Source organism: Megalobrama amblycephala, linkage group LG16 (genome assembly GCF_018812025.1).
Source record: "Megalobrama amblycephala isolate DHTTF-2021 linkage group LG16, ASM1881202v1, whole genome shotgun sequence".
Classification (NCBI taxonomy): Eukaryota; Metazoa; Chordata; class Actinopteri; order Cypriniformes; family Xenocyprididae; genus Megalobrama; species Megalobrama amblycephala.
The window spans coordinates 33,793,567-33,810,062 of record NC_063059.1 but is presented as its reverse complement, the minus strand read 5'-3'; the positions used below and the strand labels follow the sequence as shown (position 1 = coordinate 33,810,062).

At 36.5% G+C, this 16,496-nt stretch overlaps 2 protein-coding genes across 3 annotated transcripts in view; one reads left to right on the top strand and one right to left on the bottom strand.

Annotated features, from left to right (window-relative positions):
* tnfrsf19 (tumor necrosis factor receptor superfamily, member 19) overlaps positions 1-2,698 on the top strand; it is a 35,693-nt gene extending 32,995 nt beyond the window's left edge. The window contains exon 10 of the mRNA XM_048159944.1: positions 2,124-2,698. Coding sequence (XP_048015901.1) covers positions 2,124-2,128 — 5 coding nt within the window. The 3' untranslated portion in view covers positions 2,129-2,698. The remainder of the gene's footprint in view (positions 1-2,123) is intronic.
* A 1,625-nt stretch (positions 2,699-4,323) lies between these two features.
* Positions 4,324-16,496, bottom strand: part of mipepa (mitochondrial intermediate peptidase a) — a 28,077-nt gene continuing 15,904 nt past the window's right edge. The window contains exons 17-20 of one of the 2 annotated variants that reach the window (XR_007180278.1): positions 14,856-14,977; positions 14,100-14,173; positions 4,841-5,060; positions 4,324-4,641 (exon numbers count right to left, since the gene is read on the bottom strand). Coding sequence is in view for 1 of the 2 variants with exons in the window: in XM_048159943.1 (XP_048015900.1) it covers positions 4,541-4,641; positions 14,100-14,173; positions 14,856-14,977 (297 nt within the window). In the remaining variant the exon portion in view is untranslated. The remainder of the gene's footprint in view (positions 4,642-4,840; positions 5,061-14,099; positions 14,174-14,855; positions 14,978-16,496) is intronic. The other variant, XM_048159943.1, reaches the window with a different exon arrangement.

Sequence of the window (16,496 nt, the reverse complement as noted above, 5' to 3'; positions counted from 1 at the left end):
CGCCGATTGCTTTGCGAGAAGCCGATGCATCTCTGATCTCAAACGAGCCTGGTGTATTTGTGTTTGGCGCTGCGGCGCTAGCTTTGCTGTGAAATATGAGACGTATACAGTGACGTAAATCCTGGCTCTGTGCTGCTCTCTAGCCTGTGGAAAGGCAAACTGGTTCTTAGAAGGCTCGTCAGTTGAACCAACTCCGAACTGGCACTAGCACTAGCTCTGAACTAGCACCTGGTTCGTGCTGGTGGAAAGGGGTAAAACGTAAAATGAAGGAGGGAAATGACTGCTGCGCTGACGACGGACAGAACGAGCAGAGCTCCTCCCTCGTGCGCGCGAGCTCTCTCTCTCTACCTCACACATAATAATCTAAATCAACTGACACAATGCTAAAAGTTCGTACGACTGAATCCATGTTCCGCATTCGGAGAATGTTTTTCCTGAATAACCGCTGGGTGTGAATAGTGCTCAAAAGAACGTCACCTCATCTTCTCTGACAGGCGCCCTGCACGTGCAGCTGACATAAACCACACTTTCAGTAAACAAAAAGAAAATCCTATCCAGTGGTGAAATGTTTTCTGTGTTGACAAATCTTTTGCGATGTCCAAATAACAGTCAAGATTCGCACGCAATGCGTCAACGTCCGCTAATGTCCAATTCGCGACCTAATGACTCATTTGAACAGATTCATTTTAATGAATCATGACAACAACTGATCTGTTCACACGGTCTATAATGAATCATTTACTTGAACAACTCTGAAATGAGAACATAAGTGTGCTTACCCCATTTAGCAAGAGTAGTTAGTAAAATTACACTTAATAATCCACAATATTTTCAGGTTATTTAAATGACAATGTGTAGTAAATTAGGCCTACCTATAAAATCAGTTAGTTTAGACTGGAGTGAGGTGAAACCAGAACAAAGCAAGTTGTTGTTAGCTATGCGCATTCAATTGTATATGGTAGAAAATTATATTATTAGTTAATATAACTTCTAAATGCTACTTTTTAATACTTTTCAGGTTTAGCAAAAAAGCATCTCTTACAAAGCTATAAAATCACTTTTTTTTTTTTTTTTTTTACAAAGAGGGCAAGAAAGAATTACAGTGAGAGTGACGGGTACTTTATTGTCAGTTTCGGGCTCGCAGATCACGTGGGAAGGGCACTTTTTACTGTTTGTGTGGATGACCATGTCTGTCACCAGCGAAGACCATTTTTGACCCAGCAAAAACCCTGCATTGATTCATTTGAATTGAAATATTTAATACTTTCACAGCAAAAATTTTGTATGCGATTAATTTATTCGTATAAATATAATATATAATCGTATAATATATATATATATATATGTTAATGTTAATAACTAAACAGTTTCAGTTCCCTTTGACTTCCATTGTATTTTTTTGTCCATATAATGGAAGAATGGGAACCAAAACTGTTTAGTTACCAACATTCTTCAAAATATCTTCTGTTGTGTTTCACTGAAGATAGAAAGTCATACCCCTGACAGCAACATAGTGTCGGCCCAGATCCGGCCCACATCTGGTCCCTGTGTAATCCACATATACCAGATGTGGGCCAGATCTGGGCCGACACTATGTTGCTGTCAGGGACAGGTTTGGAATGATGTGAGGGTTAGTAAATGAAGAGAGTATAGTCATTTTTTGGGTGGACTATTCCTTTAAACGAGGGAATAAATAAGTAATCTAATTTTTAATTTGGATTCCAATTTGGATGATGCCCTATTTCCCCCCTACATAGTCTCTGTACATATGACGTGTGCTTAGAATTTTTATTTTGACGTCAACTCATTTTGAGAGGGCATAAGATTTTATTTAATTTTAATTAAAATTTTGATATATTCCTCAACCAAACCATTGTATGGCTCCAGAAGACATATAGACTACTTTTTTGGTGCTTTTTGTCATTTTTGGAGCTTCAAGTCCTAATCCCCATTCACTTTCATTGTATATAAAAAATAAGTGAACTATCCCTTTCAAGGCTTGCTCTTCTGTGCTAATTCACATAAATTAAGAGACTTCGTGAGACAAGTTTTAATTTACTCTGACTGATTCAGTGCCAAGCGATTAACATGTTTGTTCTTGCGCACTTTTTGTCTTGTTCCAGGATGACCTACTCTTATCTCACCTGTTGTTGGCCTCTGAGAGCCACTCTGGAGGTAGAAAGAGCAAAAGAAGATCCCACCTCAGATTACATCAGGCCACACACACACTGAGGACGTGTGTTTTGCCGTCTTTCTCCAGCAGCGTGTGACGCTCGCCAACAGCGATTTAAAGAGACTTTATTAATGTGTAAACAAAACCACTCGAGAAAAGATTCTCTCTTTTGTAAAGGAAGCACTAGACGTTTAGTTATTTACCCCAGCACTGACTACCTGTTCAGGTGGGTTGAAGTTAAGGTTTGGCTGCAGGTATTAGTTGCAGTCGACCTGAATGGCTTGCAGGCTCTTTGCAGTACATTCCAGTTCCATAGATCAAACTGTGCATGTGTGTGTGTGTGATCTCCAGTGTGCTGAATTGTAGATATTGTATTATAGGAAATAGAAGGACAATATTTTTTATAATGTAGATACTCATCTTTTGTGCCTTCACTCTTGCTTTTTGTATTGATGGTTGGTGAACTCATAAAAACAATATGAATTTTGTGGCTCATCAAATTTGTAAATAAAACTTTACAAGATTTGCTTGAGTGTTTTAATGAAAATATAATGACATGCAAATAATATAATGATTAACAAAGTATACAAAGTCTAATATACAAAAGCACTGTATTTTTTAGATATATCCATCTTATTTTTCAGTTAAGAGTGTGTGTGGCCATTTGTAATTTTAATGTGTCTGGCTTACAGTGTCATTGGCTTCCAGTTATTTTTAGCTGTACAAAACAGCTTATGCTGCTTGATATTGCAAACTGGTATTTCTTACCACATTATTTTAATGTATTGTCTTAGTTTGTAGCGCAAACACTTTGATATTCTTCTCGTTATTTCCCTATTGCAGCTAATAAATCGGAAGTCTCGCACATTCACAGAAAACACCTTACTTCTACGCTGAAAAAAAAGGTGGATACTCAGAAACCTGAGTATATTCACATGATTCTTTTTGAGAACGAAAAAAAAAAAAAAAAATACAGTGTGTTTAATTACTATCCAACAATATTAACCCTTTTTGTATCACATTTGAATCGTGAATATCACAAAAACATGTCTGGTCATATTTTATCCCATACATGCACATATATGTGTATATGTGTGTGAGATATATATATATATAATGTCCACTGCTCAGGGTCTCATTCTATTTTTGTTTGTCAAATGCCTGTGAAATTTGTTTAGTTGGTCTCAATTGTTGAATCTTTTTATGGTGAAACTAGAGCTGTCAAGCAATTAATTAATCACACCTCAAATTTGGCTGATAAATTACACCCTAAAAGATCATTTAAAGTCATTATTGTGTTAAATGACAAAAGCATCAAATGGACATTACAAAAAGTAGCTTTAGAAAGAAAATAAAATCGATTCACCATAGAATTTATTACACAAACTTTTAGGCTTCAACGGCCATGAGGGCGAGTAAATATCAGAATTTTCATTTTAGTGTAAACTATATATTTATTTTTTATTAATATGGAAATCTGAAAAAAAAAAAAAGAAAAAAAGAAATAATACTCTTAAGAAACTAAAACTGCCAGAAGGTAAATGTCTAAAAGAGTAAGTCATTGAATCATTCATTTATTCGATTTGTTCAGGAATGGCTCTCTTTATGAACGGGTCACTGAATTATTGGTTCACCCGATTGATTCGCTCAAAACGCAGATTCATTCAGAAAGGAAACACCGCTGTGTTGCTCGGAGACTTTATAGGTAATATTTTCATTGTTAAAATTGTGCAAAAGCAGACAATATTGTGTCTAAAATATAACACAATATTAAACTTATTTAGTGAACTGTCAATATCACACTTGTGAATATTGCACTAGTGCTATTCGGGAGAAAAACAGCACTCGTGTGATATTGCTTAACTATATCTTGATATTTATGAGACAAAAACTCATACAGGGGCATTTTTGCCCTGATACCTTGAATTTTAGGGGCATATATAGGCTCCATCACACAGTGAGTTGTTGCCCTGCTTCATGTTCGTCACCAATCAACTGTATGAAATGTAAGATGAACTACATAGGTCTGGGATGGGGCGTTAATAATTTTAACACTTTTTTTTCCACCCATAACCAATTAATTAAGTCAAGTTAAATTGACAGCCCTAGTTTTTACAAGTTAAGAAATTGCAGATGAAAGTGAGAGGACATTTCTATACATACATATATATTTATTTATACAAACACACACAAGTTCTTGACAGGTTTTGTGAAATTCACTAGCACAGATCATTCAATTTTGTTTCATGAATTTATGAATTCATCCCTTCTCAATACATCAATACATTAATAGTTCAGCCAGTTGTAAAGACCAATTACAGCAGGGAAGATAAAGTCACACTGTTTAACATGAAACATGCTCATCTCTCAGCCCTCTGAGTCCATGATGAAGGTTTCAAAGTCAGGGTCCAGATCAGACACGAGGGCGTTGACAAAGTCCTCGATGGAGGGTCTTTTCTGCAACATGCCTGGACATGAAACAAGAGGGGCAAATTCCAGTTTTGTACACGGAGTTTTAGCAGCATGATTTTCCTGCATTAATGACTTGTGTTTACCACTTTGCATTGAGTAATGTTAACTTCAAAGAAGCACTGTAAATCTGAGCAGCATTTGCTATGGCAGTGAAGCAGTATAGGGCAGAGGTTTTATCTTTCCTGTGCTACATACATTAAGACAATATCGTCTTCCACAGGTTGACACATTTCTGCTTCTGCCCTGCTCAGTGAACGCAGTGCAGCCAATAACAGTGTGCTGTCCTGTTAAACTGTGCACACTTGATTTACAATTCTTCTCTGCTGGCGCTTTGAAGTCTGCTCATTTCCCCTTGTAGAGCTGCCAATGTAAATAGGCCCTCCTCCCTTCCCCCTCTTTCCTGCACAGGTCACCTCTAAAACACACACACACACACACACACACACACACACACACACACACACACACACACACACACACACACACACACACACACACAAAGAGGAGTCCAAGTCCACACAGCAACAGGCTGCACTAAAATCTCATGCAACTCTGACCTGCAAACTCTGTATGCAAAACAAAACTAATTTAACAAGATTATATATATGAGTCATTGAAAAACAAAATTTTTTTCAATGTATTTTTCAAAATGTGTTTTTTAAAAAAACCTTTTCAAAACTGATGTCATGCATATTTTTGAGTCATGAACAATGTGTTTAAACAAGTTTCGGTTGTTTAACATTTCAAAGTGTTTAAATTCATTTTTTGACTGTTTTTATGTCAGGCGGTACAACCAAATACTGCCTGACATAGAAAGTGAAGAGATCTACAAAGCTTTTAAAACTACTGATATTTATAAAATGTATTTATATGAAAGATTTCAAACATAAAATGATGCCATAGTCTTTAGATTTAAATTGTTTGTTATTAAGACACCATTTTAAATAGTTTTCTCGTCTGTTTATTTGTTCGGACAGTTGCGCCACCTGACATTTTGAGGATTTAAAATAACAAAACATAAAATAATATGTATTATTTAAAAGTACAAAAAATGAATTCAAACTAAATAGGTTTTATAGAATAAAGTGATATGTCGTGAATTTATCAAATTATTTTAAAAGGAAATAAAGCACTTGGACACAAAAATATGCACATTATGTCATTGACCCATATATACTGTACATCACAATAACAATATGGCTTTATTATTATTTATCTTCCTACAATTGTACAGAGCCCCTAAGGGAACATGGGAGGAAAAATGTGAAATGGGAGAAAAAATTACATTTCAATGTTTTTGCATTCACAAAAATGTTGCAAAATATTCGTGTTCTCTCACAATAGTATTGAGTTCCCAGAGAAACATTGCGCTTTCTCGCAAAACATTTGAGTTCTCTCGCAAAACTATTGCATTCCCTTGCATAACTATTGCGTTTCCCCCGAAAAACGTTGCATTCTCTTGCAAAAGTATTGAGTTCCCTGAGAAACTCTGTTAATTCGCAAAACATCTGCATTCTCTCAAAAACATTTCGTTCTGTCTCAAAACTATTGTGTTCCCCAAGAAACTTTGAATTCATTTACAAAAGCATTGAAATATCTATCTATCTATCTATCTATCTATCTATCTATCTATCTATCTATCTATCTATCTATCTATCTATCTATCCTCCAACCTTATATTTCCATGACAAAGGCTTTGTGAACTTTTCCTTCCATTTCATATTTTCTTTTCCATCACCATGTCCCCTTAAGTGGATTTTTAAGCATAAGCTGCTAAATAGGTTTTTTCTAACCTACTGGACATGGCTTGGGCATGAAAGATAAGGAGAGACTAGTACGACTAAAATGAAAGAAAGAAAATATGAAGAATTGCTGGCATCAGTAAGTAGTCCCACCTCAAGCTGTACTCATGTTTTCTTCCGCTGAATGCTACAGCCACAGATGCTGTTCAGAGAGCTAAAGATGTAACGCCGACTATTTCTTTAATCTCTGAATGGATCACACTAGGACTAGACGTCTCCAACTTCAATAGCACTTTCTATAATGATGTTCATTTCCTGAGTTCACTCTAGAGGGGATTCAGACTACAGGCCTATCCAGACTCACATTTTTTTCCTTTTAAAAACCCAAAATATACAAATTAAGACCCGTAGCCAGTGAAAATAAAGATATAAGATAAATGTGAAGGAATAAGCTTCACATTCCTGATGTTAAAACGTTTAGCTATATTATTTGTTTTCTCTGAGCTCTTGAAAGATTGAATAAAAATAAACTGGAGCAATTAAAATGTGTGAATGTTTGTGCTCAATCTTATAACTATTAAGCTTACAAAGGCCTTTTGAATGCCTAAAACTGTGTTTTTTGCTCTGTAAAAAAAATGCTTGTTTCGAAATTTTGTTATCTTATTTATTGTGTGCATGTGATGAGTGGATTGCTATTATTTTTTTGTGATAGTATTATAATATACACTGAAATAATACAATAACTGGTATAATAAGCAGAGAAAAACTCTTTTGCTTATATAATCACCTGTCTGACTTAATCTGCGGGAAATGTGTCAGTTGTGTGCAAGACTGTTTACATTTTGATGTCAAGACAAGTAAGGGATTTGCAATAGCATGAGAGTAAAATTATAAATTAGGGCTGTCAATAGATTAAAATTTCGAATTGCGATTAATCGCACCCTTATCGTGAAATTGAGCATACACCATTTGTCTTGTTTAACACATTCATTTTGTCATTGTTTGCTTTATTTAGCAAATTAAACCATCATATTGAAGGTGATTCACACAAAACTGTATTTTCTGCAAGCTTTTTCAAGGTTCAACAAAGAGCTTGTTTAAAGTTTAGACAAGTCAAGTTGCGATACCGAACAGAACCACATGGAGATTTCAAAAAAAAAAAAAAAAAACCTAAACCAACCGCCTTGATCTGACTGCATTTACCATCGGATCCATTCAGAATTACTAAAAACAGAAACATACACATGCCAAATCCAAACATTATCCTGAATGTGTGTGGAAACAACGTGAATGTACTCAAATATGTCTGTTCATAATACAATGTGCGATCAATGCATCGAGAGCGCACATACACGGGTTGTTTGAGCTTCAATGAAACGGACTCACGCGTGCTTACTGTGCGACTCCTGTATGTCACCTCGATCGTCTTTACCTTGATTGCAATCCTCATCCATCAAAACTTTATTAGCGAGACGCTGGTTTGCTTTATCCAGCCGAGAAACATAGTTTGCGTATCATCTGACTATACAGCAGTGTTCCGTTCAGTCTGTATTTCACACAGCGCGTTGCGCGAGGCCTCATGCTCTTCAGAAACAATCAAAGAATATGACAGAGCTTGTGTTTTAAAGTGTCTATTCTCTCTGCCATCTCTAATGATGTATTCGGCCTGGTTTTCTTTACATTAGCACTGTTTTGGGCTGATTGAATTAATTCGCTTATTAGATCATTCGACTGAAAACAATCCCATAGTTTAGTGGCTTAAAATGATCTGATCGGAACAGAGAAGCGAAATCGGCTTATTAAAGGGTTAGACTAGAAATTTCCGTCTACAAGGGTAAAGCCCAAAGTATACTTGATTTTTATGTGTACGCGACGGTCAGCGAACTGTGCGAGTGACGCGAATTTCGTCATCAAAAAAAGTATGCGCACTGCCAGATTTTTGTAACCTTGCGTACTTTGTAGTAATTAGTTTATCCACAAGGTGGCAACCGTGCCCTGGGGCCGTCGATTCACAAGGTAGTTGAAGAAAAACTCCATAAACAAAACAGACCAGAACGCATGAAGCTACAGCGACAATGGAGGACTACATAGATGAGAGATTGTGCGAAGCGGTTAGAAAGTCAAGTGAAATATACTTTGCAAGGCTCTGCGTTCGACTGTGCGCGTATACGTAAAAAAGAAGTTTTTACAGGTGCTTGAACCGTTGTAGATGCTCAGATAAACTCCCGACTCCCAAGATCATCTAACTGCATGACGTAAATTACGTCAATGCCGCAATTTCACGTGCTTCAGTAATTTATTTGTGTTAAATTATTTTAACACGTTGAGGATTGTTTAATTAATCGCATACATTAACGCATTAACGTTGACAGTCCTAAAAAAAAAAAAAAAAAATATATAAAAATTTACAAGAACAATTACAGGATTGCATTACCTTGAACAAACGTGGCAGTAAGACATCTATGTTACAAAATAATTCTATTTCAAAAAACTTTCTATTCATCAAAGTATCCTGAAAAAAAAATAGATCCAGTATAATAATAATAAGAAATGTATTGAGCACCAAATCAGCATATTAGAATCATTTCTGAAGAATCGTGTGACACTGAAGACAAAACTGTAGTGTATAAAAATGATTATTTATCTTTTTATGTGGGAACATGATTACACGGTTGACAGGATCAAACATTTGCAGGGATGGATGGAGTAAAGTCACCATATTTATCAGTGCAGGTGCATTGTGTGTGTTTTATTATGAATCAAAGGGACTTTCTAGTTCAAGATGCCCTGAACAACCCAGCTGTGTGTGCTTTGAAATGGAGGTCAACCACAGAACGAATGTCCAACATGCCTTTTCAAACACCTTCCCTTCACATAGAGCTTCATTTATCCATAGAGAACAAGAGGATGAGGAGGCTCTCTGTGATTGGTCAGAAAAGCTCATGACTGGGATTGGAGGATGATGAAACTAAGGACACATCAAAGTGAGGCAGACTCATCTCTCCTCAATTAATCCCTGTTTAAACGTTGTTCTTTGGCTCCTGTGCCGTACGCCACACCTTGAGGTTGTGCAGTTACGTGGGCACAGCGAGACATGGTGGAACATGACTCAGGTAGTGCTGGTTTGGGTTTCATGTGAAAGAGGACAGGGTTATCAAAAGGTCAAATGAGGACTTGACACAAGATACTATATGAAGTCTTAATTATGCAACCAAATCTCTTGAGTTGAATCTCGTTTTGTTGTGCGTTCCTAAAAGAGTTCCAGCAGTCCTGGTCTTCATGCATACTGCTCAGTCTCAGGTTGAGCAATGTTTAAAGACTAAGAAGATAATTACAGCCTCCTTCCCAGCAGATGAAGAGATTTTCTGGTTACTCTACGGCTTTGACGTTTGTAACTATTTGAAACATGTCACGAGTTGAAAGCAATAAGCACATGATCTACCTGAAGGCTGAAATTACTTCATCATTGACTCTGTAATTAAAATTGGAGGTCTCAAATCTTTGTCAAAAAATAAAAAGAAAGCTCAAGATTCAAGGATTATGCCACTGTGCACATGAATCATGTGGATTATTGTCTGTATGAAAACTTTGGAAAAACAATTGTTCATGTAAATATTATTTAGAATATACAGCGAGATTCCAAATTCTACTTGCTTCCATATTGCATTTTGCAAACTTAATGCAGTTGCAATTGATGTCATGAGCATATCAACTTGAGTCAAGTTGAAAAACAAATGTCTTAAATAAAAGAATGGTTAGCATTTGGTGTGTGCCTCTTTTGCTTCAATGAGCTACACAAACAAAACCTGATGATCATGTTCTCCAGCATGATTTGAGATGATCCAAAGCGCACCTTGAGCTTCAATAGAAGCAAGATCATCTCATAGTCTGTACAAAGAGTTTACATGTAATGTCATGAATTTAATTATTTCAGTGATTGATTTTTTTTTTTTAATCCCAAAACTTTAAGGATTTATTTGTAGATTTATCTTGGATTACAGACTACATACTGACAAGCCAAAACATTATGACCAGTCACAGGTGAAGCGAATATCATTGACCATCTCCAAACAAGGCCACGATATTAAGGTCAGGGTAGAGTAGATGATGATCAAACAATAAGTTCTCGTAATCAAAGTCTTGGATTCAGGAGAAATGGGCAGAAATAAAGATCTAAGCGACTTTGACAAGAGCCAAATTGTTATGGCAAGGTGACTGGGTCAGAGTATCTCTGAAATGGCAACGAGCCAACAGGTCTACTGTGGCACAAGTCACATGAAATGTTAATGATGGTTACGAGAGTAATGTGTGTGTCACAGTCTACTGCGTATGGGGCTGCATAGCCACAGGCCAATCGGAGTGCCTATGATGACCCCTGTCCACTGTTGAAAGCTACTGCAATAGGCACGCGAGCGTCGGAACAGAGAAGCGTAAGAAGATTGCCTGGTCCGATGAGTCCTGTTTTCTTTAACATCATGGACGGCCGTGTATGTGTGTGCCGTTTACCTGGGAAAGTGATTGAAACAGTATGTACTGTAGGATGACGATAAGCCAGTAGAGGGAGTGTGATGCTCTGGGCAATGATCTGCTGGGAAACCCTGGGACCGGCCATTCATGTGGACCTCAATATGACACGTACCACCTGCCTAAGCATTGTTGCAGACCAGGTACACCCCTTCACGACAATGGTGTTCCCTGGTGGAAGTGGCCTCTTTCAGTAGGATAATGCACCCTGCCACACTGCACACATTGTTCAGGAATGATTTGAGGAACATGATGAAGAGTTCAAGGTGTTGCCCTGGCCTCCAAATTCCCCAGATCTCAATCCAATTGAGAATCTGTGGGATGTGCTGGACTAACAAGTTCGATCCGCGACAGCTCCACCTCACAACCTACAGGACTTGAAGGATCTGCTGCTAACATCTTGGTGCCAGATACCACAGGACATCTTCAGAGGTCTTCTAGAGTCCATACCTCGGCAGGTTGGCACTGTTTGGCAGCACAAGCAGGGCCAACAGCATCTTAGGCACTTACCAGTGTACTGATCCAAAGTTTGGAGTTGGTAAGTTTTTTTTTTAAAATGTTTTTGAAAGAAGTCAAGTCATCTTCATTTATATAGCACTTTTCACAATACATATTGTTTCAAAGCAGCTTCACAGTGACAATAGGAAAATTCTTATCGAGCTAAAGTTGTTTTTTGATTGAATCACTTCCGTTGTAAAAATTGTTAATTATTACTTTAGGGGCTGCTGAAATTACACCTTTCCCACTGAAAACCGAATACCTTTAATGCATTCTTGCCATTCATTTACATGTTTAGTCTATAGGTTTGCGTAAGTCTCTAATGTTCATAAAGGCTGCACTTATTTGATCAAAAACACAGTAAAAAATAAAAATTTATGTTGTGAAATATTATCAAAATATAAAATAATTTTTTTTTTAAACATACTTTAAGAAATGTATAAACTCTTCCCCATTAATTTACACTGATAAAATGCTCAGCATTTAAAACCCATCAGCAAAGTCATCATAAAATCTGCTTACGGAATTGTGATTTGTCTTGTCTTCCTTGCATACACTTAATTTACAATCGCCTTTATGCTGCAAGGGTGACAATGGGCTGATTCTTGTGTGCAGTGGACTGAAAAGACGATATGCGTATTAAGCGTCTTGACTCATGACAATGATTAAGTGGCTCTCAGGTGGCATTTTATTAATACAGAATTAGGTAAACCAGTATATTTCCTTCACTCCAGTTTATCTAAAGTAATTGATAAGATCTGCCCTTCTTTATGATTGCATATTGATATATATGTATGCAATGTGTATTTGGTTGTAAAGGCCAAAAACTATTTGAATTGAAACCCCATCAAGGAGAATCTGAAAGTAAGGCGAACCCGACCTTCCTGTGATCCTGTGTCTAAAACTCATGCATGTCACCATCTGTGTGCTACAGCGCTAAAACATATCCCAGCCCAGGTGCTCGAGTGTGCTATTGTTCTTTCAGTCTGTCCTTCGGCACTAAAATAGAGGTCCCTGGGAAAGCTGAGGGCCATGAAAGACGCCTCTGTGCCGCCCATGGCTGGAGAACACAGGGCTTCAGTCAGCATGGCCGTCAGTCCATCACTTTCCTCTCTCTGCATTGCCATCTAATCCAGCCTGGACTTTTCAGCACCAGAGGCCTGGGATCCGGCCAGCTCTGAGCGAGGAGCCCGGCAGATAAAACGGCCCATGCTACAGCCACTCTCTAGGGTGGCTCTTGTTCCACTGCGATCCGGTACAGAGGAGGGGGGTGGCGGCACAATGAGGACCCCCTCTCTGAACCGGACCATTAATAATGAAAATACAAGTGGTGAAGGAATTGTAAAATAAGCAAGTGAACGCACACATAGAGAAATTTCAGTAGATACCAATGCAGAAATATTTTTTTTTATGTTGTAAATAAATTAACAGCTAATGTTATAAAAATTTAATTTAATTTACAATTGATTTAAAAAAAATATAATTCATGTTTTTTACTATGCGGAACTTTACTTTTTTATATGGTAATTCCAACCATGATGTGAACCAGTGTTTTTTTTAGTATCATTGAGATACTATTATAGTTTTTATTAATATTTTGAATCAGTTTTTATTTCTATATTTTCCGTTTTCGTTTTAATTACAGTTTTAGTTTTTTTTTTGTTTTTTTTAAATATGTCTATAAAGTATTTATTAATTTTTATTTTAGTTTTAGTTATTTTAGCACATCAAGTTAAAATTAAATTAGAAAAAATTAGAAATGTTGCATGGCAACCAGCTGAAATAAAATATTTTTTTTAATGTTTTTTTTTTTTCAAGAAACAAAATGTTTTATATGGATTTAGTTTCGGTTATCTATAATAATAACTCTGATGTGAACACATTTCAATAAGTGAAACCACATGCTTCAAATGAAATAATAATATAATAGTAATAAAACATTTTAACATGCAATAAAAAAGATAGATCACCGTTTAATACTTTTGATTTTGGTTTTAAAGCTTATCTTTAATAAAGATTCTAAAACTAAATCTGCATTCTCACTTTATTAAAAATCTTTTCATAAGAACCAATCAAAAAGTAAAGAGACCTACAGGAGTTAAAACCATCACAGTCCATCAAAATATGCTTCAGAGACATTGGGCTTATAAATCTATGTGCTATCTACTTTTTAGTAAACAAACTTTTTTGTATGAAGAAATGTATGAAGTTAGAAAACCTCCTATTGATTTACACTGATAGAGCTCAGCTTTCAAAACCTTACAGCAATGACATTGTCGAAAAATGTGCATACTGTAAAACCATCAAAGTCCATCAAAATGTGCTTCAGAGATATTGGACTCTGGCATAAGGGGCATCAAACAGATATTGTGGTAATATGGATCAATACCAGGTCTGGGAAACTTGTCATCTAATAGAGATACTGCTTTTCTGTTATTACAGTGGTGTATTCAACATCTCAACTTAATCTGTTCTTATCTGCTTTTATTATGTCATTACATTTTGACATTAAGGGGAAGATTTTTTCATAATTTACATGCACTGAATAATCATTCAATATAACACCAGGCACATGTAGTAAGAAAGAAAATGAGGTCAATTTTGATGTTGAGTCTTTAAGGGACAAAGAAATGGCAGTGACTGAACTAACTTGGTGTGCATTTTCTCAGGTGCAGATTTTTTTTACTTACCTTCCACCATCAGCATGGGCTCCTTCCCTCCTCCATGAGCCAGCATCTCTCTACGGTAACGCTCTCCGGTTTCCCTGCAGAAACGTGAGCAGACAGAGGTTTACTTTACACTACCAGCATCGTTCCCACAATCTAAGCCCATAAACCCTTATGTTCCCCCCCTCTAACTGTCTGACATGTCCAAAACTGTCCAAACAAAAGGAAGTGCTAAAGAACAAAACCACAGTGGAGTAGTTAAGATATCCTGGTATTTTGAAAGACCCCATGAAAAGAAAACAGGAGTTTTGTGGTTTTCAGTCTGCGCCTGTTAACTTTGAGGCCATTTTTATGTTAGTGCACTCTTACACATTAACACATTTATCATCCATTGTAATCACACATTTTACACATTTAAAATTTCATGCCGTCTTTATGGTATGGCATACAGAAATCATTCATTAGATAAATGTAATGATCTTCATACTTGCATATTATTGGCATTTATGGTTCCATGTAGAATTGTCAACATCTATGGAACCTTTCCATTGCACAAAATGTTCTTAATAGTGCAAAAAGGTACTTTAGAAGGTTCTCTTCATGGTTCTTTTAAGAACTGTTCACTGAAAGATTCTTTAGGGAACCAAAAATGGCCCTATGGCATCACTGCGAAAACCCTCTTTTGGAACCATTATTTTTAAGAGTGTATAAACTTTAGGGTTAAAAAAAAAGCTGTAGTGGCAATACAAGCGTGATTTAACTAATGCATCTTTCACAAACCTGTTGAGGGGGTCTTTATAGAAACACTGCTTCCACACCATGGAGGCCACAGCCCTTGACATCAGGTACGAGTAGTACTTCGCCCCATAGCCGACAAGATGACTGAACCTCAGCTGCCAGGCCTGCAGAGACAGGTGCAGGTGAACTAATCACAAGCTGCCGTAGGAATATTCCTGTTACATCTCTGTAAACGCTTGCCAAGTTATTTTCAAACCTGGAAAACATGCTGATGATAACAACATTTAATATCTGAGCAGCTACTGTGACTCAATTAAATGGAACAGTTAAGTTAAGGTATTGCCACACAATACCTTCAGGACCATATTCATCACTAAATATTTACATTCCCAGAGCACAAATGGTGCGAAGCCCTTTCCATGGCTACTTTACTCTGAGGTAAATTAAAGACACTGATAATGATTTGAGTGGGTGTAAGCTGGAGAAGTATTTTGCCATAAAAACACAGGCTAGATTTGTTGAAAGAGCTCAGTAGTTCAAATGCATTGCTCAGGGATGGAGACGTGCTTAGACGCCCACTGTTACCATTATCCCTGCAAGAAATGAACCGAGCACACTACGCTTGATATGGCAGTAAATAGGGGCAACAAACCTGTATGTATATGATAAAATCAGTTTATAGCTACAGCTAATCTAACATAGCTGGGTTCAAAAAGTCAAGGAGAATGGTTGGCTTGCAACTGGTATTAGATATACTGAATGATGAAAGAAATTCTTCATCACTGTCATTACAGGTGTGACATAGCCACTGAATTTTAAGTGACATTCAAATTTACAATAACTTTAATGGTAGTTTCTGTCACAGCTGTTGTTCAGTGGGTCTCACATGTTGTCTTGACAGAGCCGTGGTGCTCATGCAGGGTACGCATACCTGAATTTGCCCCCACCCAAATCCTGTGACTCTCTACTGTATCTGACAAATAATACCAAACAAAACTATAAAACTAAGAAACAAACAAAACAAAACAAAAAGTCCATAACAAAAGACAAAACAAACCACAAAAAACTACAAGAAACAAAAAAAGCAAACAAGAAACAAACAAAACCAGGACACAAAATCAAATCAAATACAAAAACAACAAACAAACCAACCAACCAAGAAACACCCCCCCCCCAAAAAAAAATCCAAAACAAGAAACAAACAAAATAAATAAAAAACAATATAAGAAATCAAGCAAACAAACAAAAAAATCCAAAACAAAAAACAAAACAAAACATCAAACCAAGAAACAAACCAAACCAGGACACAAAACAAACCAAACACCAAAAAACAAAACAAAACAAAAAAATCCCAAACAAGAAACAAACAAACAAAAAAAACAATACAAGAAACCAAGCAACAAAAAACAAACAAACAAACAAACAAACAAACAAACAAGAAACAAAACAAACCAGGACACAAACCAAACCAAACCAGGAAACTAACAAAAAAACAAACCAATAAAAACAAACAAACCAAGAAACAAACAAAACAAAATACAAGAAACAAACAAAACAAACAAAACAACAATACAAGAAGAATACCAAGCAACAAACAAACAAAAAACAAACAAAAAACAAACAAACCAAGAAACAAAACAAACCAGGATACAAACCAAACCAAACCAGGAAACTAACAAAAAA